General features: G+C 36.1%; 1 protein-coding gene across 1 annotated transcript; it reads left to right on the forward strand.

Moving 5' to 3' along the window:
• Positions 1-821: 821 nt before the first annotated feature.
• Positions 822-27586, forward strand: EPYC (epiphycan). The gene is made up of 7 exons (XM_074901478.1): positions 822-934; positions 3057-3234; positions 17653-17806; positions 20523-20681; positions 22180-22382; positions 23908-24003; positions 26595-27586. The coding sequence occupies exons 2-7, from the start codon at positions 3070-3072 to the stop codon at positions 26763-26765; spliced, it is 948 nt and encodes a 315-aa protein (XP_074757579.1). The 5' UTR covers positions 822-934; positions 3057-3069; the 3' UTR covers positions 26766-27586.

The following is a 27586-nucleotide window of genomic DNA, read 5'->3' on the forward strand; positions in this document are numbered from 1 at the left end:
TTCCTCCACAGATAAGGAATGTGTTCTGCCTCTTCCCAGGAGTTGATATAAGGCATTGTCAGTATTAGAATGCATATTTCATTGAAGAGTTGGAGGAATGATGAAAATTTCAGAGGAATGGTTTTGTATGTTGTACAAAATACTGGTAATATAAAAGTAAGCACAGAATTAAGCAGGAACTGATAATAAAGAAAATGCCATCAATAAGAAAGATAGCTTGACTTCTGCTAAACTTGTAAAACCTATTTCTGGTGTAGTAAAGTTCATGATAATACAGTGTATGCCCACCATCTGCAGTGTATTATAGCAGTTCATATCTATTAAGGAAGTGGTACTTCTCTGCAGGAGGAAAACATACTGGAAAGAGTAGATCCTATGTGAATTGCCTCATAAGTATTCACAGAAAAGTAAAGGGAAAAAAGAAACAAAAGTATCTTTAAATACATAGAAGATAATATCCACAGATATTCCGCAGATGAAAATTCATTAAACATTATCACATACAATGAGCCCCAAAATATAAATTTTACATCTAGGAAAAAAATATTCACATGTAATCAAATTTGCTTAGGCCTTGATTTTGGATGTTAGAAAATATTCATTTCCAGATTATCAAGACACCCAAAAGATTGTTTCCAGTGTGCAGCTGAGAATGTTATTGGTATATTAGTAGGAACAGTAAGAAATTTGAGGGGAGGTTTAAAATCTGTGATGTGGAATAAATGGCATTTGCTTACAACAAACCTTTGTCTGACCTTGCTAAAATTCAGTTTAGCAAAATCCAATATAAAGGTGTTTGAAGTCCGAGAAACTGTGGTCTCCAGCTGTACGACCTCCCACAGCCCCAGAATGCCACTGCCATTGGTCAGGGTCTAATACCTCTGGCTCTGCATTCTCAGTAACTCCATCCCATTTGAGAGATTGGAAGCTAAAGGTAAGTTTTGGTACTTCTCTCTTAGAACAGTTAATTGGATTTTTAACACGGGAAATATTTTTATAGTATTTGTTTTACTTTATCATGCATAATACTGATTCAAAGGCTGCAGATTGAAACTGTTTATTTTTCCCTGGATATGTCTTAGTTCCTTCCTGTGAGAGGAGTACATAATCTTCAACAAAATATTTGATCTTACAGCTATTGCATATGCCAATATCATTACAGTGTGTTCCAATATATTACACATAAGGGAAGTAGAGAGACATACAGAGACATGCAGAGACAAACTCTGCAAGTTAGTTCAGATACTATAGTCATAGGTAAATAATCTTTCTTTCACAGACATTATCATTGTATTTGCTGGATTTGTCTATATATTTACAAAATTAAATACTTATCAAGCCCTATACCCTTTAAAAACCTTTTCATTCTAGGCAATTTGAAATTAAAACAATTTGAATAATAAGTATTTTTTTATTTAGAAATTGTTTATTTAGAGGAAAAATTATATTAGATATATTAGTATTACATTTTGGGTTAGTAGATAACATCCTTTATCGCTGAATTACTTGGAATAAATGACATGCAAAAGAAAAGCAAGACCAGAAACAGTCCTGTCAAAATTAGGCAGCAGAAAATATAAAGAGGAAAAAACCAAGCTTCAGTGTACTTCAGTTTATTTCAGAGATCAGTTATATTTTAATTTAATTTTATTTAATTTTATTTCAGTTCTTTGTAACAAAGCAGAATAACTTCAGTAATACTGGAAGCTAATACTGAAAGGTGCAATTCAACTAAGTCTTCTCAAAGACAAGCCCACGTGACTCTGGCTTCTCCCAGCAGCAGCTGAAAAGTCTTTTTTCAATAAAGCAAATGAGAGAAAAATGAATGCCTTGTGTTTCTAACCATCCCCAGAGGAATTTCATATCCTCATGCCTAAACCAGTTTCATAAAGACCTCTTTTCATGAAGTTAAAATCCAGTTTGTTGCTCAGCACACACATTCAAAAAATGTCTCCTGCATTTCTTAATCTATTTTAACTAGCTACGGTTTAAAAATGAAATATTTAAGTGTGTGTATTATGGCATCACATCAGGAGTACAATTTATTAGATTTATCACTGTCTGTGCTTTTGGTGAAAACAGTGGGAACTGTGGCTAAATCAAGGTGTAAGTAGAGAATGATGAATAGACCCTTGTGTCGGCCATATTATATGATAATAATGAATTACTTGCAAGGACTAGGGAACACAAAAGAACTAATATTCAAGCCTAGTGTGATTTTTCTACTGTTTTACTGAAATATGAAACTTTTAAATGGATAATAATTTGATTTTACAGTTCTATTCTCCAAGGAAAACAGGTGACATGCTACTGTTTCTCAAAACTTTAAAAATAGGTTTGATTGAATAATTAAGGAATGCAGAGTACTGTCACTTTCTGGGTTACGGAGGACACTACTATTTTTTGTTTTGCTCCCTTTGCAGATGTGATGATTCAAATATGCCTCACCATTCAAACGACTAAAACTATATACTGGCAAAACAATTATGGTGTGAAAAGTGTTTTGACTGTGTTCATCCACAGATAATAGAGGTCTTAATGGTTTTGTTTTTTTTTTTTTTTTTTCTTTTTTTTTTTCTTTTTTTGTGGTGGAGGAGAAAGACAAAGTTACATTGTTATACATTTCAAAAGCTTATTTATTGTGATAGACACAATTAATTTAATAATCTAGCTTTTGACTAGTTTCTCAAAAGTTCTTTTCTAATTGTGCAGTGGAAATAGGTGAAGTTAGATGAAAGGGGAAAAAGATTAATATATATATATTCCTTTCACCCTTTCAGGTACTTTTTAATTGACACCAGTTTATTTTTATGCCAATAAAACTCAATAGGTCTTTCCTAAATTATTGAAAAGTTAGTATAGCCAAAACAGTTTGCAGAAATTCTCAGATCCAGGGACTCTTCATGAAGCAAAACAGAATAAATCATTGAGTCATCATGAATATGAGCTATCCACCAGAATTATTGTACTGTATTTGTGAGATTAAATTTTAATTTTAATAGATTTCTTGCAAACACCAGATTACCCACATTTTGTCCATTTTTTTTCTCTCTCAGAAAAGAAAGCAGAATGCAGACCTTTGTAAATATTTTTCTGGGATTTTTTATCTTCGAGTCTGTTGGAGCTGCACCTATCACTGATACTGTAATTTATGATGCTGAGTTCTATGGCATACCACTTGGAGAGATGCCTCACTCATTTGTCTATGATGAAAACGAGTCTGACCAATTAGAGGTAATCAGAACTTCATTTATTCTATCCTTCCAAAGTGCACAAATGCAGTGGGTACTGATGAGTTTTTGTTGGCCATGGAAATATTTATCAGACAAATCTACTCATGTGGTTGCTATTGCCTTTGGTTAATCAACAGTTTTCAGTGCTAATAACACACTGTAGTTCATTCACATTTTCCCTACTCTACAAATGTGGCCAAAATATTTCCAGATTTATTTTGTTTTTCGTGGAAATCTTTGACAGAAGGTGAAAGCTACCATGCTTCCCTCTGGTCTCTTGAATTACCAAATTCTGTTGGAGGTTGTCCTTGTGATTGTCTGTCTGGATGAAGCACAGAAGCAGCTGAGATAGGACATCAAGCATTCCCTTTTAAATGAAGTTGTAAAATGCTGTTTCCTGAGGTCATTTCTGATAATAATAGATGTGTTCAACACAAGCATTTCAGATTATAAATGCTAGTGGTTTCTATTTCTCTTATAAAAGTGGGCAGAAGGAAGGAAAAAACCAAAGGGAAAGTACTTGAATTGAAAAACAGGAAAGTAAGAAAGATTACTGAAAAAACATGTTGAAATTCTGTTATAGGATGAGATAGTAAAATATGTTGCCTGTATAAGCAAGGGATTCAAACTGCTGACTTAAGCACCTCCTTCCCCTCCTACAATCCTGTATTTCTCTATATTACTAAAAGTCTACATTAATTTTAATCTCACTCTGCTGCTTAGATATGGGCACAAATTCCCTGAAGGTGATATAAGTACTGTATGATGCAGGACTGAGTGCAATAGAAGTTGAGTGAAAAATTTAAAATTTAAATAATAAAATGTGGTTTTCACTATTACACATAATACTGTAGCACATTTTCACATAACAGTACATGATTCATGAAAATATGTTCCTCTGAGTGATTTATGATTGCAGCAGGAGGGACAGGATACCAGTCTTTCATCAAGGTGAGATCAAAATTGGATACCAGCCTTGAAGTCAAAGGACAGAGGCAATTTAAAAATAAATATATCCCAAAACCAGAGAACTGAAAAGATAAAAATCATATCAAAGTTTGTACTAAGATCACAACCTTACAGTTTGGAGGAAATAAATTTTCTCATATAAGAAGGACTAGAAGATCTTTGCTCTAAACAAATTGCTTTGCTCTTTGCCTGCTTCCCTGTGCCATGCAGAATAAAAGCTCTTTACATATCCACTCACTTGAGCTCTTTTCCCTGATGGCCACCCCCACTTTTAGCCACCAGATACTTGGACTCTCTCTATTTCACATTGACTAATAAGTCACAGTTCCTGTCTTTCCTTGCTCTTAAAAATGAAGCCTTTATCAGTCCTGCAGAAAAGTCTGCCTTCCCAGAAATGAGAGACTATTTTGTATGTGCCTCACCATAGAGATTTTCTCATTCAAACAAGATTCCTTATTAATGCATTGAATGGTAGGTGGGACTCTCCTGTGCTGTGCTTGCTCTGTGATGTCCTGTGACACAGAAACATGGGGTGTCCCATTTCCAAGTTTCTGAGTGAAGGATAGAAAAGGCAAGGCTCCTGTGGTTCTTCCTGTGGTTCTTTTCCAGCTGAAAGAAAATTCAGGATGATCAATACTGCATTCAGAAAGAAAAGATACAAGTCCTATCACGGGTTGCTTTCTTTAGGGAAGCACGGAATAGGCAAAGTCCAAATAGTCTTTTCATTTTGTCTTGTAAACTTCTTTTACAGTGCAGGTTTGTCTTCCATTACTGAGGTCTTCAGACAGCCTTCTTAAAATTCATCAAGTGAAAGTCATCCATCATAGCAGTTGGAAGGAATGTTACTTTGCATATGGATGGACCTCCCTGTGAGAGACTTTTTTTTCTAGATGTTTAGCCAAAATCTTTTGCTTACATTCCTATGACCATGTACCACCCAAAAGAAACCTAAGCATTCACAATTCCCCTAAACCCAGGAGAGCTCAGAGTGGTCAGTGCTGTAGAAATCAAGCAGCTTTTATAGACATGCATGTCAGTCTTGCAACTTATCTTTTAGACATTGAATATTATTGGTCACTCAAGTTTTAAACAGAATGCATTTGATTTCTTGATTGTGGTTATGGCTTTCATCCCTACAATCCTGTTATCATAAAGACGTGAACTACACAAGTGGATATATGTGTAAAACCCAGTATTTATGTAAGGTCACAGGTTAGTTTTTATTATGCATAGCTAAAATGATGAGGAATACCAGAGACACAGACAAACAGCAGGCCTTCATTAGATCTAGCCTGTGTACAGTAACTCTTTAGGGCCCGATTTAAGACCTGCATTTCCTTTTAGAGAACTCCAAATCATGCCTTTAGTCTTCTGAAATAGTGGAGAAAAAAACAAAATAACATTTTCTGTTGTTGCGGTCTTCAGTTTAAGATTTTAAAATTCAGTTATGTGCAAATATAACTCATTCTGTTTAACATGTTTTTAGACTCATTGGAGAAATGCAAACTTTTCCAATGTTGTGCATACAACTGATTTTCAGAAATCCCAGGAGACTGACTGGTTCTAGGACTTCAGATGCATTTGGTGTGTTGCTCCTGTTCATTTCAATGGGAATTAGGCATCTGTGCATCTTAAGGAATTAAACTGAAGTGCCTATGCCAGTATGTCCTTTCCAGAATGTTACCTATTGAGTACTGTAATCACTCGTTCAATGTGTAACCACTAAAATGTGGAAAGACCTAAGGTAATTAGAGAAAGATTCCTCCCACTCATTCAATCTGGCTAAAATTAGGTGTTGCATCCCAAGACCAACCTCAAAGACAAGTCTGCATCATTCTCTTGGGATATCTATTGTGGTGAGTTGACCTTGGCTGTCTGCCAGGTGCCCATCAAGCTGTATTCTCACTCCCCCTGCTCAGAGGGACGGGGGAGAAGTTAAGATTAAAAATTTGTGAGTTGACACAAAGGCAGTTTAATGAAGAAAATCAAACGTTGCACACAGAAGCAAAACAAAGCCAGAAGATTTGTTCTCTACTTCCCATAGCAGGTGATGTCCAAACACTTCCTTGGAAGTAAGGCCCCAGTACACATAGTGGTTGCTTTGGAAGACTTTGGAATGCCTTAACAACAAAGACTGCCTCCCCACCTTCCCACCTACTTTCTCTTAGCTTTTATTGCTGAGTGTGACACTATATAGTATGGAATATCCCTTTGGTCAGTTTGGGTCAGTTGTGCTAGCTATGACCCCTCCCAACCTCTTGCCCGCACCCAGTCTACCAGCCTTAGGGTGGGGAAGGGAGTTGGAGAGACATGATGCTGTGAGAGCAGTGCTCAGCAGTAGCCAAAACATGGGTGTATTATCAACACTTTTCTAGCTTCTCTAGCACTGAGGGCCGCTATGGGGAAAGTTAATTCCATCCCAGCCAGACCCAATATGCCTATCATCTTCCTCAAATAACTTTGGATGGGCCCTAGGCACCTGTCTCAGGCTTAGCACCAAAATTTCAGCTTAATAAAGTTGATCAAGAACGGATAAGTCCAAGTTCATGACTTTTCTATTTCCCATATGATGGAAGCATTTTTATTTGTGAACTATGTATGCCAAAAATTAAGTGTATGCATATATATACACACACATTGGCTTGTAAATATTTTTCTGAGAACATTTTACCTAGATAACAGCTGTTGATATTTTCCCACTTGAAATCTATTTTTCTCATAGATTTTAAAGTAACTTTAAGGTTTGGAAAAGTTACTTAACAATGGAAATTAGAGGTTATAAAGCATTGCCCACTAGTATCATCAGATCTGTTTCATTTCTTTCATTCTTTTCATTATATTCAAGATGTGTACATGGAAAACATTTTTTAAGGCAAAGATTTTGCATTGGAAAATATCTGTAACTGTGAATTTTTTGAAGGAATTGTACTGAATCTTCAAAGCTATGCATTCTCATATATTAGATGGCTGAAATCTGGACTAAAAAATATGTGGTTTTCAAGATCCCAGGTTAGTGAGACATGGAAGGCTTAGCTAAAGCTTTGTATCCAAAGGGGAACTGTTACTGAAAAAGCCTTAAGTAACATATCACTCAGAAACAAAATGTGTATAGAGACTTTAGAGAGAACAGTATCAACACTTTCACAGATAATGGTGAAAAAGGCAATGTAAAAGAAAAGCTTGTTACCAATGAATACATTCCAAGGTCCTAAAGGAGAAAAAGACTGCAAAGGAATGTCACTGTAAGGTAGTGTAGAAGGTTTGTGTTGGATTTATCTTCTGAAACTGACAGTTACAACAGTATAAACATGAGCTGCTGTATAACCCCTTTTCTTCACAATAAGTTTCATTGTTATTTTCAATTAATATTTATAGCACAATGGGGTGCAGAGGCCCCAGTCAAGAATGGGTCTTCATTGTTCCAACTGTTCTGCAAACATATACAAAGACTGATTTCCTTCTTTAAAATGGATAATATCAAGCCAGACTGTCAAAGGCATTCCTGTGTAAGTTTATCACTGGTAAAACAGAAGGCTCAGAGTTTTTCCCTCTTTGAAACTAAAACTTTGTTTGGCTGGTGTGTGAGAAAAAAAAAAAAAAAAAAAAAAGATTACTATGTACATTAGCTACTAATGTCGAATAAAATAGTATTGTAAATTTTTAATTACAGTGCCTGTAAAACATAACCAGTCCATTTTCCTTCAGGTAGGAAAAGCTAAGTTAGAAAAATAAGAAGTGAAAATATAGGGGCATCAGAAAATCATTTTCATCAATAAAATAAGCTCCCAACAAGTCTTATGTGTAAGGGAGCTATCCTAGCACTCCATAAGCAGCAAAAAAATGGGAGTTGAATACAGATTGGACAGGGTCTGTGTACACAGAAGAGGTGACCTGGAAAGTACAATCCATAAAATAGTCAGAAATAAGCACTGTAGTCTAATATTTAATCCTTCATTAGCCTGTTGAATTTGAATCAAACTGATAATAGGATATTCAGGTGTCTGCACAAAGCTTGGAACTTGAGTCATACACAAACACATTCACTTACATGGATGTGCATGTTACACATAAATCATCTCTGCTTTGCCATAACACACTTGAAGATGGGTCTTACTTGTGCAAGAACTCCCTCTTGCCATTTGGCAGAGTTGAAAGAGGCTTACACTGCTGTTTCTGTCTTTGTGGTAGGTATCTGATTAAATAAGAGACTTCAGGGTGGATATGCAATGTCTTTCAGAACATGTCATATATACTTCTAGAACACTTATGTATTGGTACAAGTAATGTAGAAGTCAGATAACTACATAGTTGATAAGAGAATTAAATTTACCATGTATCCTTAAATAGGAAATTTTCTACTTTATCAGAAAAGCTTTGACTACAGCTCTTATATTCACTCGGCCGTTCATAACCAATTCCATATGCCTATGCAAAGATGTCTTCACAAAAGGTGAACATTTGTGTGGATTAAAAAATAGTCATGAAATACTTGAGTGATGTTTCAACTATTTCATCATATAGCAAAATCAAATATCAGAGATGAAAAGGAAAGACCTGAAATAGCATGTTAGTCCCTAAGTTATAGTACAACAATCCAAGAAGAGCTTGTCTCACTGACTCAGCTATCTGAATTTTTATAAAAACTAAGTGTACTGGCTAAGACATTCTTAAGCACCTAAAACTCTGATACTGGGCATGCAGTTACCACTACCTCAACTGAACAGAGTAACTACATCCTTCTCTTGCCTCAGACTAGGTGAGATTCTCTAAGTAGTTGTAATGGTTTGAAAACACCTAAACGGGTCCATCTAGGGCTCATTGCTTAAGAGTAACTATCATACTGTTTAAAATTCCTGTGAGAGACGTGACAGCTGAAACTTCACAGTGACATTACACAGACCTTTTACAGTAGATGCTTGCTACCTCAGTTTCCCTGGTCACTTAAACTCTTTATTTCCAGACTTCCAGTTTTGTGGCTCCTTTCCGAAAAAGTAATGTGCATCATCCCAACTGATGTGGGGTATGAAACAAGGATAGAGATATTTCAGAAAATTACCCCAAATTCCTAAATTGTACCCAGGGCTATATATTTTTCTGAACACAGGTCAAGTTAAATAGCATGCGCATTTCTAGCCCATTTAAAAATAATTTAAGAATCATTTTAGAGATAATCAAAACAGAATCAAGGGCATAGTTTGATACACAGTTCGGAGGGGAGAGTGTTGTGTTTCTGCACTGAGTTTGCTCTGAGTCATTATTTTGTTCATGTTTAGTGATTATCTAATGCATGGGACATTAATAATCCTTTGAAAAAGGTCCAAGGTCTCTTTCTTTCATATTAGGCTACATAATTGTTTCATTTGGCTCGTTCTTCTTCTGCCACAAGTTTTGCCTCTTCGGGTATATTGGTGCTTTGCTTCAACATCTCATCCAAACTGTCCTCTGGCCCCCATTTGATGATTAGGATGTCTCCTGGAACAGAGTGTTTTGGGGTGCTGGCCTCCTCAGGCTAGGAATTTGTGTCTCAGCTCTCTTGCTTTGGTTAATGGAGAACCAGAACCTTTGTTTTCATCTGAACTGAAATGGAGTAAAACAGATGTGCAAATTTAGCAGGTGAGTTCTTTAAATTACTTAGGTGCAGGAATGCCTCATTCCCTACACAAATAGGTTTAAGTGTGCAACAGCTCAACAAATTTTTCAGAACATGAACAACTGTAAAGCCCTAATGAAACTGCTGCCTGAATCTTTAGCTGCACAATATGTTTCAGGCACTTGAGTTAGCTAAGTATAACTTCACAGAATTTCTTTTGCTAGATTCCTCAATGCAACCTAGTATCTTGTTAGATGCTTAAAGACTTGGTAGACTTTACCCAGTATCAACATAGCTGTTGTTTTTAATGACTTGTACAATTTTTTTTGTTTTGTTTAAAGAAAAAAATACTATAGAAATAGTACCACAGTAATTGTATATATTTCATATAGCACAATCTCTATTGTGACATCACAGAAATCCAAGGATTGAAAATTTACTTTGTTATTTCTCAAGAGTGGTTTTGGCTCTGGCTTTCTTTATGGGAGATCTAAGCTTGAGCCAGCTTCCAATTTCTGCTCTTCAGCTTCCACTCCTGACTTAGCTCTTATTAATAGAAGGGGAAATAGTAGCTGCGGATAAGTTTGCTGCACCTATCAATCCTGGACATAGAATTCAGACCACAAGTTCAAGACAAAGTAGGAAGCACAAAATTTAATGTGCAGAAAAAAAATGTTCTTTTATTATTCCTCCTTTTTTTGGTATTGGTGTTCCTTATTTTTAGAGTTGTGTAGAAATGTCTATTGTTACGAAGCAGAATGTCCCTCTCAGTGGCAGAACATACGTCACACCTGCACCCCTGTCCTCAGCACTTTCTTCCTTGCACCGTATTCATATCCTGGTCCCGTCACTAAAAGATTTTTGAATGATCTTATAATGGCAGAACATTTCTATATAGCATAATAGTCCACACTATGAAGAAAAAACCTAAACTATTAGAAACTTCTCTAGTTCTGGAGATATAACAACTTGTGGCTGCTATGCCTGTATCACTGCAACTACATATATGTGCTGGATTGAATTAAATCAGATGAAATGTCTTTGCCCTATAAGCTGTAGAAATGAGAGGAAGAGCATATCTGGCACTAGACTTTGGCCTTGATGACTGATAGAAAATAGTTTCCTCTATATGGTCTCCTTTACAGACAAAGGAAGATGGATAGACACCTCAGGGAGTTAATTCACAACATATGTGTGCTGAACCTCCCTCAAGAGGTGATTCTTCCTCTGCTGTCTGCACCAGCAGTGTAAGGAGACTAAGCTACTAAATAGGACACTTAAATTCAATGTCTGAAGTTCGGTGGTGTGAATCCAGTCATTTTTGTCCATGTTTCTAACACTGTTTGGCTTTAGTTTGGATTCAAAGCAATCACAGTGCATGTAGGAAAAGCCACGCTGCTGAACTGGGCAAAAGCATGTTCAGCTCCAGCAGTGCCTGGACAGCATGAGGAAATATGCTTGAGACCCTGAACCCTCCTTTAGAGTGAGCTCTGCAAGTACAGCTGAGGCAGCTCCTTAACACAGGTCTGAGGGTTGACAGTGTTTCTGGTACATACTCTGATCATCTGAGTGATCTCCAGCTTTGTCTGGCTGTGTGTTTATTTTGTGGCTTGGATAAACATGAGCTCCTGTGGAAATATTAATTAAATAGCTGGGATTAGTTTTCAGTCCTTTTGTGTTTTAAATAGAGCAAAGAGCCCTGTTCTGATTTCTAAAACTGGCATGTTTCTCTTTGAAATTTTGTCTTGCAAAAACTTCAGCACTGTTCCAAAGAAAAGTGCCTGCTGTAGGCTTAGATATTACAGAGCCCTTCAAAGCAGAATATTAGAAATAAAATCTGTAATTTCAAATACAGTGCTGGAATGAGACTTTGACTTCATTTGTACTCATGGAAATCCAGATTAGATTAATTTATACTGAATGTCTTCATTCTCAGACAACAGAATTAGTAAGCAAAATCTCTGCAGCAATGCTGTGCAGCATAAATGTTTTTATTCAGCTAAAATCAGGCATGACATAGATACTTTGATACTTTAGTTAGCTTTTGAGACAAGAAGCTTTAGGATATTCTGTGGTGAAGGTGCTAAAAAGACTACTTCTCTTTCTAAGACTAATTAAAAGAACTTCAGGGTCTACCTACATTTTCCAAGGCAGAAGCTGCAGACATTAATTTCCAAAGAACTGCATTAATACTCGAGCTCTGTAACTTAAATATTAAGGTTGGCTTGACTGAAATATGAATGGGAATTTAGTCCTGTATGTGTGTGTAAGACCCAGCAGAAACAACAAAATAACTAAAAAATTGGAAGGCTTAAAGTGTTAAAAGAATGGACTGTATTGATAATGAAGGACACTGTACCCAGTTGCACCACTTCCAGAACACTGTTCCCATCAGCAGAACTGAGGAATGTGCTGTTTATGTCAAAATCAGAGATCCTGCACACTGGTAACATCCCAGCACAGATGACTTCTTGGTGAAGACCCTTCATCCTAACACCAGCAGACAGGAAATAAGGTAGTAGAATACAATATATACCATTCGTTTTCATGTTAGCCACCATGAAATCACATTCCCAATGAGGAAAAGGAGGCAATGAGCAACAACCTGGTGTAAGATTCATGGATGCCGGAGTATCCAAGACTCTGAGGAAAAAGATTGCCCTATGACAGAAGCAGATAAAAACCTGTCCAAATGTTCGTTTTCAATGCTTATCAGGAAGAACCCTAGAGGCACTAAAAGGACTCAGTAGCTTCCATCCCTTGTCCTCTGTGTTGAACACAGGTGATCCTGGCCAGACCACAGGGGCATGCACATTTAGGTATGTGGATGTAAATGTGCAAGTGATTAAAATCTGAGAGAATGACTGAGTAGGTAAAATCAGTTTACTTAGAAATTTTGTAAAAAAATATCAGCTTCCCCTTCCCCAAGATTTCACTTTTCTTACACTAATTTCTCCACACAACTTATTTATGTAGCTCTGTACAAGAAAACGACAATTTATCTGAGCTGCATAATTTGAAATCTAAGTAGTTATTGTATTAATACACAATGGCTCAGAGATCTATTGATTTTTAAGATAGCACCATAGGAGAAAATAAGACCTTAAAATCAAAATTCAAGAAGAAACAAGCATGAACCACTTTTGGAAAGGAAAACAAACCAAAAACCTCTACCATAATTAGACATATTCTCGTAAGCCTTTGGTAGTTTCAGAACGGCTGTGGGGGAAACTAGTTCCTTTTGATGGGTCAGTGTGTGGTACAACTGTCCCTTCAAGTTTGTAATGTTTCTTTTATAAGTTTTGAGATTTTGTTTGTGTTTTTAAGGTTTTTTTTTTTTTTTTCAGTAAAAGAAGCACTGAAACAGGACACACTTCAGATTCTCCTGTGGATTTAAACTTATTACATATAATATATCAACTTTGACCCTAAAAGATGTAGACATAACGCAGAGGACAAAATATCTGCCACTGGAATTACACAACCTCAGAAGAAAAATGTGGCAACTGATGGCTTCCAAACTTGTCATTTACCTCTTTAAATCTATTTATTTTTTATATGTTATTACTTTGCATAGATTATGTGGATCCATAATCCTCATATAAGTTATTCTTATCTTCATTTCTATTTTGTTCCACCCCTACTGACTCCTAGCCCACAGATACCTATCTTTTTTTTTTTTTTCCCCCCCCACAGCTGAGCCTCCTGAGCCGTTTCTAATCTTAAAAATCTTTTCATTTGTCTCACCTTCTTTTCAGCCAATAGTGAGAGATAAGAGCCCATCCTAAAAGAAGCATCTGTGGGCAATGGGTGGAGCTGCTTTTCAGAAGTTTCTTCTCATTCTCTGCTGACTGTGAAAGAATGCTAATATAGACTAAATGCTTAGCCTATGGGTGACCGAAGTTACAAGTCGACTTTTACCAATTCCATTTTATTGCTCTTTGATATGTGTAGATTTCTGTGTTCTTTACTTTTAGTGCTCTGAAAGTGCCTCTAATTTGGCCATCCACATTAAGCAGTTTCATTTGTAAATGTAGTCACATTGGATAAATATAGGAGGGACGAAATAAATACTCCATACAATCTTAGGAAATGTATCCCTCTCCTTTGGCATGCTCTGTGGCTAATATTCTGCACTGGTATTCTCTAAATCTCTTGATTGATTGATTGATTCCAAAGACAGAGTAGGGTAACTATAAACTGCATAGTTAGATTTCTAAACGTAGGTGATACGGTTTGCTTTCAGTGTTTTCTTATGCTGTGTATTAAATCTGGCCTGGAAAGCTGTTTATGATTTGAAGACTTGCAATTATTGGCAAAAAGAAACACACTTTATTGTATTTCTCTATAATATTCTTCCTGCTTTGTGATTTTTCATGAAGAATATTACTTAAGAGTAGCAAAAGAAATAAAACCCCACCCCCTCCTCCAATCCCCCCCAAACCCTATGGAGAATACCATTAAGTGATACAGAATCATTTCTGGTTTAGTTTTTTAGTAAAGTGCATGTTGCCAAAAATAAATAAACATCTGGAAGATAAAGAATCATTCTGTACAGTATATAGTCCAAGAAACATCTTTGTCTTGTTACAATCTTGCGTGATTTATCAAATATGTAAAAGATAGAAAGCTGCATGGATCAGATAACCAATAATGGGAAACAGACTTTTTTACCTTTAGGTTACTGGTTCAAGTCCAGCCTATGTACAAGTAAATACTGTTCATGCTCTAGGTCTGGTATGTCATACACATGTATCAGTGAACTCCTGCTCCACTATCAGTGTAAAAATAGCAACATCATTAAATTCACCGTAATAACTGGTATCTTTTTATGACAGTCACAACAAGTGTAGGAGCCTCAATAGATAATGATAACTGCTTGGAATAGTTTCTCTAGAACCCAGATTTAGCATGCTGGCAAGCAAACTATGGGGAGACTTTAAACTGTGCATCTCCAAAACTGGATAACGTCCCATAATAAGAGACAGATAACAGCGTAGAAACAGAACTACCAGAAGTTAATTCCTCTGCTGTTGGTGCCCAACAGCTATAGTGGTCAATCAACTAAGAACATCTGAGAAAGGATAAAGCAAATCACAAATCCCAAGCTAGTAAATTCCATAAAGTATTCCCTCTAATATTCAGAGAAGTGACAGTCAGTGTAGATAACCCCAATCCCATGACAAGAGAAAGGAACATTATCTTGGGTCTGAAGCCTATTTACAAACTATATCTTGAAATTGCCATTCTCGAGAATATTGTTTTCAGTAGAACTGCCACAAAAGATGCACACAAAGCTGTTATTATGTCTCAAAATCTCTAGATTTTGTTCCAAAGTTCAGGACAGGGGCTGTTACCTGATTTCCACAAAGCTGGTGAAGAAGTAGACAGCATGTGCAAACACTTTAGTGCAGTACTACCCTGGGTCAATAAACGTCTGGAATGCATCTCTCCCTCTAGGCCTCCTCCATTCGGAGAACATCTGTCCCATTTCCTTTGTTCCCAAAGTCTTCTTTTGATTTGTCCACAAGTCCATTCCTGGTTAAGCTGTTTTACTGTCAGTGCTGCAGATGGGAACATTGTGTATTTGTCTGCACAAAGCAACAAGGTACATCCTTACACGAACAGGTTACTCAGTCATAGTTCAGCTGAAGTTCATTTTGCTCACTTGATCACCATGCGTTTTGTAAAGTTATGATCCTAGTAACTGTATCAGGGCACTTTTACCCATAAACCCGACTTAGTAATAGTGTCTATGGTTTATTGGAATACAACTAAAGAACATACAGAGAACCTGAAGTGTGCTCAGTTGAAATCTGAGTCTGTTAGGTTCAGAGTGTTTCCTGGTTTTTCATTGCTTCCATATTCTCTGTCTTCAAGTGAAACTTATTGATACAAAATATTTGAACCTATAGACACTATATAACTTAAACGAAATTATTTCTGTGCAAAGAGTAGATTTTAGATGGTTTAGATGTTCTCAGGTGGTTCAGGATTGCAATATTTAAACTTGCTAGTAGTGATCTGTAGCTACACCACGAGATCCAGAGAGTCTGTTATAAAGGGTAAAGTGTTTTCTTCCAAAATTGTCATATATACACCTATGAATATATATATATATATTTAATATAAATATACTTAAAATCTGTCCTATCCAGGATTAATAAGACAAAAATTACTCTACCTACTAAATATTATACAGTTAAGCTAAGAGATTCAAACAGGGATCAGAATATGGCAAAAGTTTTACTTGTTCTTGGAACCCAGATCTCAGGTGTGTTAGTTCCTTTAACTTGTATAGTCAACATAGAAAGCCTAATTTAAAAAATCCTAACCACTCATCCAGTCTGGGTGCAATATACTTTTACCTGTCTTTTACAACTAGAATTTATGAGTACTAGTGTGAGTGATTTCAACAACTGTTCTCCGTGGAGACAGCAAAGTCAGCAATAGTTGGGGGATGATCTAAAAAAGGAGATGCTTGATCAGGCGGAAAACTTGGGATTCAATAGTTTTATGGTGGAGTTATGCTAGAAGGCTGCAGTGAGGAAAATCTTTATTAAAGTATAATTTTAGGATTCAGTGCCCTCATACTTGGGATAAAGATATTGTGACAAAATTCCTATTTTTGGTCACAACTTAGATATAGGCTGAGGAGTGTTAACTGCAGTACAGGGGTGCAACACACACAGTATAGTGCGTGAAGGTAGTACCTAATTTTTAAACAATACCTCAGATGTGCCTATAAGGACACTAATTCATCGTCTGGGATCTAAAAAAGAAAAAGTGCATTTTCAAAGGAGGCCCTGACATGGTCAAACAATATTGTTATACATGAGAAAATCAAGATACAGTGGTAAAATATCTTGCAAAGATCACACAACTAGAGTTCATTCTCAGTTTCTAGATGATTACAGTAAACTACTCTGTCTCTTTGCAAAGGTAGGCCCCTCTGCAACCAGCCTGGCAAATCTGAAATAGTCTTTTTATGAGGGGTGATATGATGCAAGAAAATTGTTATATCTTCATTTTTATCCTGAAGTTATCATATAAATAAATTAACAGAATGCATCTTTAGAATTAAAGTTAACATGATAAAATTTACCTGTTTGACTAATTACGTTGAGTGGAGAAGAAAAAACAAGGTTTCTAGTTCCATGAAAGGATCTGCCAAATTTTAAAAGATTTTTCTAAATCAAGATTTTATCTAATATTTTTTTACTTATATTCTTAATTTTTCACACTACATAATGCAGTCACTTATAAATGAAGCTAACCAAAGCTTTCTGGTATTCAAATTCAGAAAAAAAGTTGACAAAACCACTGCCAACATATTAGCAAGTAGTATGTAAATTTACACTTCAGAATTCTTAGATAATAAGATTTTTAAATCATGTTAGTGTTCTTGTAACACAGCCTGAACAACTACATTGGATTTTGATTTATGCTGGTACAATTTACAATTTTATGGTTAAATGACTTGCATCTTTTTGATGTTTCACAGCAATGTTTCATTTGTCACACAGAATATATCAATTTTTATCAAAAATCTAATTTAACTTTAAATGAATGTGGAAAAAACATTTTGTTAGTGCATGTTCTCACTAATGAAGGATATGCCTGTGTGCATGCATCAAAACATTTAAAAGACTGAGATAAAAAGTGAACAAGGATGTTGGAGTTTCATGCATTGTTTACACATCATCAGAATTCATTATAGCTGCCAGATAAATTGTAGCTCAAGCACTAAACCTCAGAACATACGTGACCTCTAGTGGGAGAATATGAATAACCGGAAGAGAAACAGCTGCCAGTGGAAGTAAATAGTAACATTTCCTGTTTCCTCTTAATTTTCCCTAGACAGATATTGGGACAGCACTACGTGCTATAATTCAAGAGAGTTATTCTTCTGCACCATTGACAGAAGAACCCGAGGAGGAAGCATCGACGCCAAAATTAATTGATGGGTCTTCAGCACAGGGGTCTGGGGTTCTTGGACTCCAAACTCAAGATGGTTAGTAGGAAAGAGAAATGAGTTTTGCATGTGCAGCTTTGCTTTTGAGTGACCACATTGTGCTTGATTACGAATATCTACCTCTCTTACTGAAGAGGAGGTATATAACTTCTGTACCTCTCTTACTGAATAGAGGTATAACATGTCCATCTTGAATGCTCTGAAGTCAGATAGGTGACTAGACAAAATGTTTACATACTATTTCACTATGAAGATAACTGTGCCAATGAAGATTTTTTCAAATAAAATTTTACTTAATACTTAAACAGTCACTAGTGGTTGGCAAATGCTACCAGTATTTTTTTTTTTTTTTTTACTTTCATTTCAATATCATTACCAACTATCTTTATTTTATAATTATTTGTTACATGTTTTTCATAAATGTGTTCATACAAAATATAATTTAAAGGTTGAAAAATTTTTGACCATGAAAACTAAAACCGGTGAAACTGAAGGAAAGGGATCTATGTAGAAATTTTGGGTGAAGCTGATTTTCTGTTCTGAATAGCTACAGTGAAATTAGAACTTTCAACATCTCACAGGGGAATTAAAATGGTAAAACACAATCTGTCCCTCTCCCACACAGTCATTGTGATGCTTATAACTGGCATTTGTTAGCAGCTATTCTGCTCTTGTAGTTGAAGCTTACTAGAGTTATCCACTGCTGTGATGGGTCTGTGTGTTGTATGATGATCGACATACAACAGGAAAATTCTACTTTTTACTATGCCTAAAACTATAACTGAGTGCCACAGAAGAGAAATGAAAAGGAAAAATAAAAAAGAGAATTCATACTTCCAAAACTGTGTGTTCAGTGAAGAGAAATTGAGAAATTAATAATTCCTCATCTTGTTTTTATACATATTACTAGTGAGACTTGACCAGGCAAAAAATAAATACACTGATGTCAAAACAAACAAAAATGGAAATGAGAATTTCCCAGGAGAGGTCTGAAAAAACACACAAACTTCTTCAATTCTGAAAGATTCAGGATGTTACGAAACATTTCATGTAAATATTACATATGATGAATTCTGTATCTGTCAGTATTTTTGAACACTGAATGCAAATCAACTACTGCATCAACTAAAGATATGCATGGGAGGCTCAAGGCTGTAAAATATCAAATCAGATTTTTTTGTGTCCTTATTTCCTTTCAGCAACATATTTTCCTGTCAGATGTTGTTGCTGTTCTTGGCTTGGTACTGAATAGAAGACTACAAGACTCAGGAACACCAAGCCAAGTTCATTTTTCTCGTTGATATCTTTCTGAATCTTTCCCATACTTCTGTCCTTTTTCAGTCTACACCAGCCATACGTGACAAGTAGCACCCCTCAAAGATCAAAAATAGGACATAAGGGGAAACTTTCTTCCTGTACTGTGTTGCAATATTTCGAAAAAATGTCAGCCATCCTGAACTTTATGTTCATTTAGGCCCAGATTTCCTGGAATGGTTCAAGTTGTGACAATTTATTTTTTCTCGGTGTCAGGCTTGCTCCCTGTGGCTAATTTAAACTGTCCTGTGGAGAAAGTTAGGATAAGTATAAAAAAGAGTCTTTTCTCTCCAGAAATGTTAATCCTGTGTGCCCAAGTAGAGAATCTTAAATAAAAGAGTACTCTGGTCACTGATGCTTTAATCTTGCTTGAAAAGATACCACATATATAGCTTGCCCTTCAGTTAGTTACTGCTGCCTGTTGGTAATTGATACAGACTAAGAAATCTTCTATGTAGCCACAACTGTTACGGAGAAAAAAAACTCATCTGCAAGAGAAACATTTTTGTACTGGTTAATTATGCTACTATTTTGTAAAGTAACCAGAACAAATAACCAGCCATCTGCTACAAGGAGGAGAAAAACATAAAACAGAAAAGTATTTATATGGGATTAAACACTGAGAAAAAGACATGATGATTTATACCCATAATCAAAGAAAAGATGCATCAAAAATTCAACTCACATAGCGACTAACAACATTTCCTAATGAAAATAACACTCACACAAACCAGTCAGCGTCACTACTCTCATCAGATCTGAAGAGTAATTTCAGAAGAAGCTTCTGAACTCATGGTATTCATGCAGTTTTATGACTGAGGTAAAATGGCTTCATTTTTCATTTTCATGAACTTCTGGTGGTAACCAAATGTTTTGTTAACATGGTTTCCAAGCTACCTTAACTCAGACTGATAGAAAAGTTTTTCATGATGCTGAATTTCTGAATCACAAAACGTAATTAAATAACATGCAAAGGAAATGGATACTTCTCTATAGCTCTGTAGGAAAATATTAATTTTCTTGCAAATTATTCAGAAGTACTATTTATAGAACCAAACTTGGGAAATCATAGCAAGTTTCAGTCATCAGCTGTTATTTCTCTATCTAGACGGAAGTACACACTTGCCAGCTTAGGGGGAAACTGATCTTTGTTTGGCTGCAGTCACATAACATTCTGTTGTTATAGCCTGAGAAACACTGTATCAGAACAAGTTAAATGACCTTCTAATAGGCATAGGAAGAAAAAAATATAGTTTTAAGCAGAATTTAATCACTTTCTTGTTGCAATTATTTGCTGTGGTGATCCAGAATGGGAGTGAACTATATCATCAACAAAATCTTATCATTATGTGCTTAGGTGAGCATTCAATTGTAGTAATTTACATATAATTTTTGTACACTTTTATTGTAACAAACTCTTTTCTTTTAAATTCTTTGATAGGTCTTCCCACTTGCCTTTTGTGTACATGCCTAGGGACCACAGTCTACTGTGATGATCATGAGCTTCATGCTGTTCCACCGTTGCCTAAGAAAACAACGTATTTCTACTCACGCTACAACAGAATCAGGAAGATCAACAGAAATGACTTTTCTAACTTAAGTATGGATAGATTGTTGCAATTAGCTTTAATTACTATTAGTTCTGGTGCATACAAATCTAAGACATAGTGATTCATTTTATGTAATGTTTGATGATAGTAGGTTTGTACACATAAATGCACACATGGGAAAATAGTTTGCTACTTTTGAACATAAAGGTAAATACTTCAAATGCAGACTCTGTCAAATTTTTCAATTATTAGAAATAACAACATTCATCTATCTTTTTGCTGTTACTTCTAAAACCCAAATGTCATGGAACATTTGTAGAATATTAGAACGTGCATTTTTCCTAAACCAGACAAGTTTTGAGATCAAATATTCACAAAGTATCTGTATGAAAGGTATTTTATCTTTAAATTTTACCTTTAAAGTATACACTCATTGGTTTACTCCAGAATTATCTAAGAAAAACCTCAGTAAATGAAAACTGCTAGTCCAAAACCACTTCTGGCCTAAAACTGGTGATTTAGGGAGCTTATATTTTCACATTTCTAACTTGAGATTCTTAAAGATATCTGATGTTTCAAGCAGTATTAAGTCTACCCTGTTTAGAGACAGGGGCTGCTATACACTCACCAGATTGAATATCAAGCCACATGCTTTTGTTTGTTTGTTTGTTTTAGACCTAACTTTGTGTAACAAATGCTTATTGATTTCATGATGAGAAGTGTGGAATCAGTGTCAAAAAAGGCTACTACAATAATTCAAAGGAATGTAAAGATCCTTTTATGAAAGAAAACTATAATGGTTTGGCTTGCTCAAACCAAGATGAAGGTTTGGAACGAACACAACTAGTATATAAAAAAACAAGGGGAATTAAGACTAAGAAGAGGGAAAATTTATTTAGGCCAAAATATACTGTTAACATAATAACAGAATAAAATAATAAAATAAAATAAAATAACCATTAAAAACATTCTGGGTGGAAAACAGAAGATACAGAATAACTCATTTAAAATTAACACATATTGATGCACTGATATTTAGACATTGTTGTAATTTGCCAGAAATAACTTTCATTTTCTTTTTTTGTTTGCAAAATTTGTTTGAGCGTGTTTTAGAAAAAAATAAGCCAATATATCAGATTTCTAACATATAGGAAAGTGTTGAAAATAAAGAAACGTAGAACAAGGTGACAGAGAATATGTTTATTTTCCTTTAAATTTTATTTTTCCAAAAGATAATAATTTAAAAGATTCCCAGGACACACACAAATTTTAAAACTATTAACTTTAAAATCTTTCACTGAAAGATATACTGAGAATGACACAGGCAATTGTAAGCACAACAAGAAGGAAGTGTTGATCCTCTTCCTTAGGAGAACTGTTCAAATATGGATTATTGTATTATATACAGAGAGAAAACTGTGACATTGTGGGTCAGGAATGGATCTGATTCAAGACACTTCACCTGTAATTTAATATTTCTTTGCCTTTTTTAAAAAACTTTTGGGAAATATATTCTTAGATGTTTGTTGTATCTTATTTCTCTGCCAGAAAACTTAAAAAGGATTGATTTGACTGCAAATTTTATATCAGAGATCCATGAAGATGCTTTCCAGAGGTTGCCCCAACTTGAGGAGCTGGTGCTCCGTGACAATAAGATAAGACAACTCCCTGAGTTACCATCTACCTTAAAATTCATCGATGTTAGTAAGAACAGGCTTGGTCGCAAAGGAATACGTAATGAGGCATTTAAAGTAAGTCTGGATTTGATGGAAAAATCTTTTCTTCCTCTCTCCAAAGGATGTGGTCAGAAGAGCAGCCTAAGTGTCACTCTACACTAGTAAAACCATTAAGATTATAGGCACCATGACTGTGCTGGCTGCTCAGTAATCTATAAAGATGGAGGGAGATGTATGAGCACTATCAGCAGGACATTAGAACCCTTTTTATTCCTCTTCACAAAGATCCACACAAGACATATGATGGCATACTATGTTTGTATCTATGAACCAACTACCCACATGACTAGCAAGACTCCAGAAAGCTGTTTTCGCTCTACCCTTACAAACAGGCAAGAGGAAAGGGCAAAGCTATGGATGCCACTGCTTCAAACTTACTCTACCACGTACCTACATGGGAACTTCCTAGAGGATTCACTAAATGTATATACTTTCTTCCCACCTTGAAAAGGAAAGAAATTGGAATATTTGAGTGATTGCCCTTCCTTGAGAATTTTGGTGGGGAGAAGCAGACATGTACTGCTCCTAATGGTACGTGAAATCTGAAGTCACAGAATATAGGCTAGTTTCATAAGTTAGACCTGGCTCATATGCACTATTCAGTTGCATCCAAGAAGGCAGTTGTAACCAGCCATCTCTGAATTCCTCCTTTGGAAGACAGCTTCTGAATGAAGCAACCAAGAGCAGTTACTGAATCAGATATTTTCTCCTAGCCCAGCATAAGGCAGTTCTTGGGAGTAGGAATGATTGGCAAAAATCGGTCCCTCAGATTGAGACTCTGGCCTAGCACCATTTTCTTTTTCACTCTCTTGATTTTAGCCATGAAGGAGTCTCAGCCTTTATCTTCCATATTTTCCAAGGACCTTTGCCCTGATATCTGAGAGTTCTGTCAGCGGGAATTAAAACTAAGACACTGCACTCAAAGAAGTAGTTAGGTATCATCATAACTGTGAGTGTAAAAGGGGGCAAAATGAGAGTATTGTGCTGAGCCTTATTGACCTAGCCAAGTTTGTATCTTACTACTGTTATAACTATTAGATGAAGCTCCTTCTTCCATTAAGTCAAGGGAGAAAATTATTTACCTTTTCAAATGGAATGAGAAATTTATTTTTAGCTCAGCCATTTTTTATGCAGTTATAATTTGCTTCAACACCAATGCACTTTTGCAAAATTGAGTAAGGTCACAAAAGCAAGAACACAGACAGAATAGGAAGCCTTTCTGTACAAAGACTGGGAGAGGCAGTAATTTTACTTTAGAACATCACTAAAATTACATCTCTATCTATGAAGTCTCTAGACATTTCAAAGCAAATTTTTCCTTCATTTTAATACAAACACCTAATCTTTAACAACATTTCTTAGCCTGTGCAAATGAAAATTCATGACTGTCTGAATTTCTGCCTTTTCAAACATACCATGCTGAAATGAAGTTAGGATAGTATTCAGTGGTGCTCACTGCAGTGATAGATTTCAAACTTACTTGCTAGATATTTTCAAAAATGTCTACCGTTTCCCCCTGCCTTTTTCCTTCATCCTCTAGGATCTGCATGAACTGCAGCATCTTTACATCACTGACAATAACTTGGATCACATTCCCTTTCCACTCCCTGAAAGCCTCCAAGCTCTTCATCTTCAGGTACGCTACAATAGTAATGGCTCTATAGATCATGTTCAAATAGTAAGTAAAACTGTTTTGTTTTCTTTCTTCTGTTTATCCAAAAGTATACTTACCTGACTAAACAAATTATTGGAAAAATACAATTAACAACTATATTAAATTTAATATTTAATACAATTAAAAGTGAATGCAGTATTTGAAAGAAGCAAAACTTAGCTCAGCTAAGGATTAATTATTAGAATTTGCAATACAATATTTTTCAAACATAAAAATCTAGATTTATTGTTAGTACAGATTAAAGTTATGTTCACAGCTGTCAAAAGTAACATCAGTGTAAGAGACTTCAAAACCAGAAATCCCTCAACTGCTCATACAAATCTTCAAACAGGAATACTTTTAGATATGGTAGAAACGCATTTCATTCTCTTAATAAAGGTAATTCCCAGTTGTTAACATTTTTCAGCCAAACTTTTCATTTAACTATGTTGGAACATCCCATGCATCATCCCTCTGTAATCCTTTTTGTGTTTTGCGTTTGCTTTTACCTAAACCTTTGTTTCTGCATTCTTTCTTTTAACCTTTTAATTTCTGCTTCTTTCCATTTCTCTCATCTTGTACCAATGCGCAATTTGGATTATCAGATGTTTTCACTTATTCCATAATACAGCAAAAAAACTTTGACTAAATAACCTGATGTACCATATATAATTTGACCTCTATCTTTTAATAAATAAATCTATAGAATGACTCAGCCTGCTAGCTGACAATTTTTTTCACCTGCCCATACCTATAAATTAAGTATTCAGTGGTATGTGTTACAGACCAAAGCTAATGAGCTGGACATTTTCCACACCAACTTCTGACTAGCAAAGCAGTGGAGAAGGGAAGAATTTTCAGACAGCTCTCATTTCAGGAGTAGACCTTTTTAGACACTGTTTAGATATCATTTCCCACAGCATTCTCCTGGAGAAACTGGCTGCTCATGGCTTGGATGGGCACACACTTTACTGGGTAAAAAATTGACTGGATGGCTGGGCCCAAAGAGTTGTGGTGAACGGAGTTAAATCCACTTGGCGGTTGGTCACGAGTGGTGTCCCCCAGGGCTCGATTTTGGGGCCACTCCTGTTTAACATCTTTATTGATGATCTAGACGAGGGGATCGAGTGCACCCTCAGTCAGTTTGCAGATGACCCCAAGTTGGGTGGGAGTGTTGATCTGCTGGAGGGTAGGGAGGCTCTGCAGAGAGACCTGGACAGGCTGGAGCCATGGGCTGAGGCCAACTGGAGGAGTTTCCATAAGGCCAAATGCTGGGGGCTGCCCTTGGGCCACAACAACCCCCAGCAGCGCTACAGGCTTGGGGAGGAGTGGCTGGAGAGCTGCCAGTCAGAGAGGGACCTGGGGGTGCTGATTGACAGCCAGCTGAACAGGAGTCAGCAGTGTGCCCAGGTGGCCAAGAAGGCCAATGGCATCCTGGCTTGTGTCGGCAATAGCGTGGCCAGCAGGGACAGGGAAGGGATCTTTGGGCCCCTCACTACAAAAAGGACATTGAATGACTTGAGCGTGTCCAGAGAAGGGCAACAAAGCTGGTGAAGGCTCTGGAGCACAGGTCGTACGGGGAGCGGCTGAGGGAACTGGGGGTGTTTAGTCTGGAGAAGAGGAGGCTGAGGGGAGACCTCATCGCCCTCTACAGCTACCTGAAAGGAGGGTGCAGAGAGCTGGGGATGAGTCTCTTTAGCCAAGTAACAAGTGATAGAACAAGAGGTAATGGCCTCAAGTTGTGCCAGGAAAGGTTTAGACTGAATATTAAGAAGTATTTTTTTCCAGAAGGGGTTGTTAGGCATTGGAATGGGCTGCCCAGGGAGGTGGTGGAGTCCCCATCCCTGGAGGTGTTTAAGAGTCGGATCGACATATTGCTTAGGGATATGGTGTATTTGAGAACATTAATGGTTGGACTGGATGATCTTCAAGGTCTTCTCCAACCTAGATGATTCTGTGCTTCTGTTTCAATTGCCAGACAATATTGTATTCTAGAAATTCATTATTGAAAATGGTTCACTTCAAGAACAAAAGCTCAGCAAAGGTAAGGTATATAAGAGGAATTTAAATCAAAGGAATAAAACCTGAAGCATTCAATTTTCCCTATATATATATGGATGGGTTTAATGTTAATCTAATGTGAGAGGGCCTGAGGGAAATTTGTCCCAGATCAAACTGCAGATTTGTGCTTTTGCAGCTTGAGGTGTATCAAAGCTGTCAGAACGATAATTACAGTTCTATGATTTTTGGAGTGGCCTATGTTGATTCCAATGTGCGTTAATAAGGCTCTTCAATATGATCCTGGATATGAAAATGCTCTATACTTCTACCTGGCCTCTCCTGCAAAGCCCGTCTCTGGTACAAGGTTTGAATTACTTAGTTTTGAAGCTTTGCATTGGCCAAGGAGTTTTCCTGCTACTTGGAAGATTTCTGTGTTGATGACTTATAGCCCTTGGGATCAAACAAGTATCTCTCTAGGCACTGAAAATACATCCATAAATTTTTCTTCAAATATTAGAAAATTACTTTCAGGCAACTATTCTGATAGCTTTTTTTTTTTTTTTTTTTTTTAGAACAACAACATTCAAGAGATGCATGAAGACACTTTCTGCAAAATGAAGGATTTTACTTATGTACGTAGGGCTCTTGAAGACATCAGACTGGATGGTAATCCCATCAATTTGAGCAAAACACCTTATGCATACATATGTCTACCCCGATTGCCAGTTGGTAACCTCATCTAATCTTTGACAGAAGCCAATACTGTCATACGCTTTAAGAATCTTTAAGGACAAATTATTAACTCAGTGCTACACTAAGCAAGATGCATTTTTTTCAATCTCATTAATGTGAGAATTTTTTCTGTTAATTATTAAATCAGTTACTGAGATAAAATGAATAATGTGAAGTACTATGACAACTCCATTATCTACCCAACTGTAAGTGCATAACAGTATCGAGAAAAATATTTTACTACAGAAACTCTACTGAAGGCAATAAAATGCAAAATTTTATGTTTAATTATTCAGATCTACTGTATGAATTTGAATTTAAATAATTTTATATGTTGAATCTAATCATAATATAATAAATAATAAAAGTAAAATGTGTACACAATTGAATATTTATCCCCTTTATATTTAATTGAATATTTTTGTCAGAGACACATCAATTTTCCTATTTCTTTCCTTAAAGGTCCCTTCATTTTGGAAAAGTACTAGCAATGTCCCAAAACCTCTGTTTCCTTTAGCAAACGGATTTTTTCTTTAAATCAGTAATGAAATACAGAGCTTAAACTTGTATCAGATTACCCCCCAAAAGTACAGAAACTATTAATAACTTTGCAGTCATAATTGGTCTTTGTAATGCTGATGAGGCCCAAAGCTGTCTTCTGTATCTAATAAACTTGCCTGACGGATTATCTGGCTAATAAAAATCTCACGGAAAATAGCCTATTTGAGAAACACTAACCTTTATTTTGCATAGGACGTTGAAAAAACTCCCCTTGACATATTTACACAGTCACACAAAATATTGCAATTCAGTATACTAAGGACCAGAGTTC

Source organism: Athene noctua, chromosome 3 (assembly GCF_965140245.1).
Source record: "Athene noctua chromosome 3, bAthNoc1.hap1.1, whole genome shotgun sequence".
Lineage (NCBI taxonomy): Eukaryota > Metazoa > Chordata > Aves > Strigiformes > Strigidae > Athene > Athene noctua.

Excerpts from the sequence above, each read along its gene's own strand:
- EPYC (XM_074901478.1), top strand. The coding sequence starts at position 3,070 with ATGCAGACCTTTGTAAATATTTTTCTGGGATTTTTTATCTTCGAGTCT. Across the intron at positions 22,383-23,907 it reads TACGTAATGAGGCATTTAAA|GATCTGCATGAACTGCAGCA; the intron begins GTAAGTCTGGAT and ends TTCATCCTCTAG. Across the intron at positions 24,004-26,594 it reads TCCAAGCTCTTCATCTTCAG|AACAACAACATTCAAGAGAT; the intron begins GTACGCTACAAT and ends TTTTTTTTTTAG.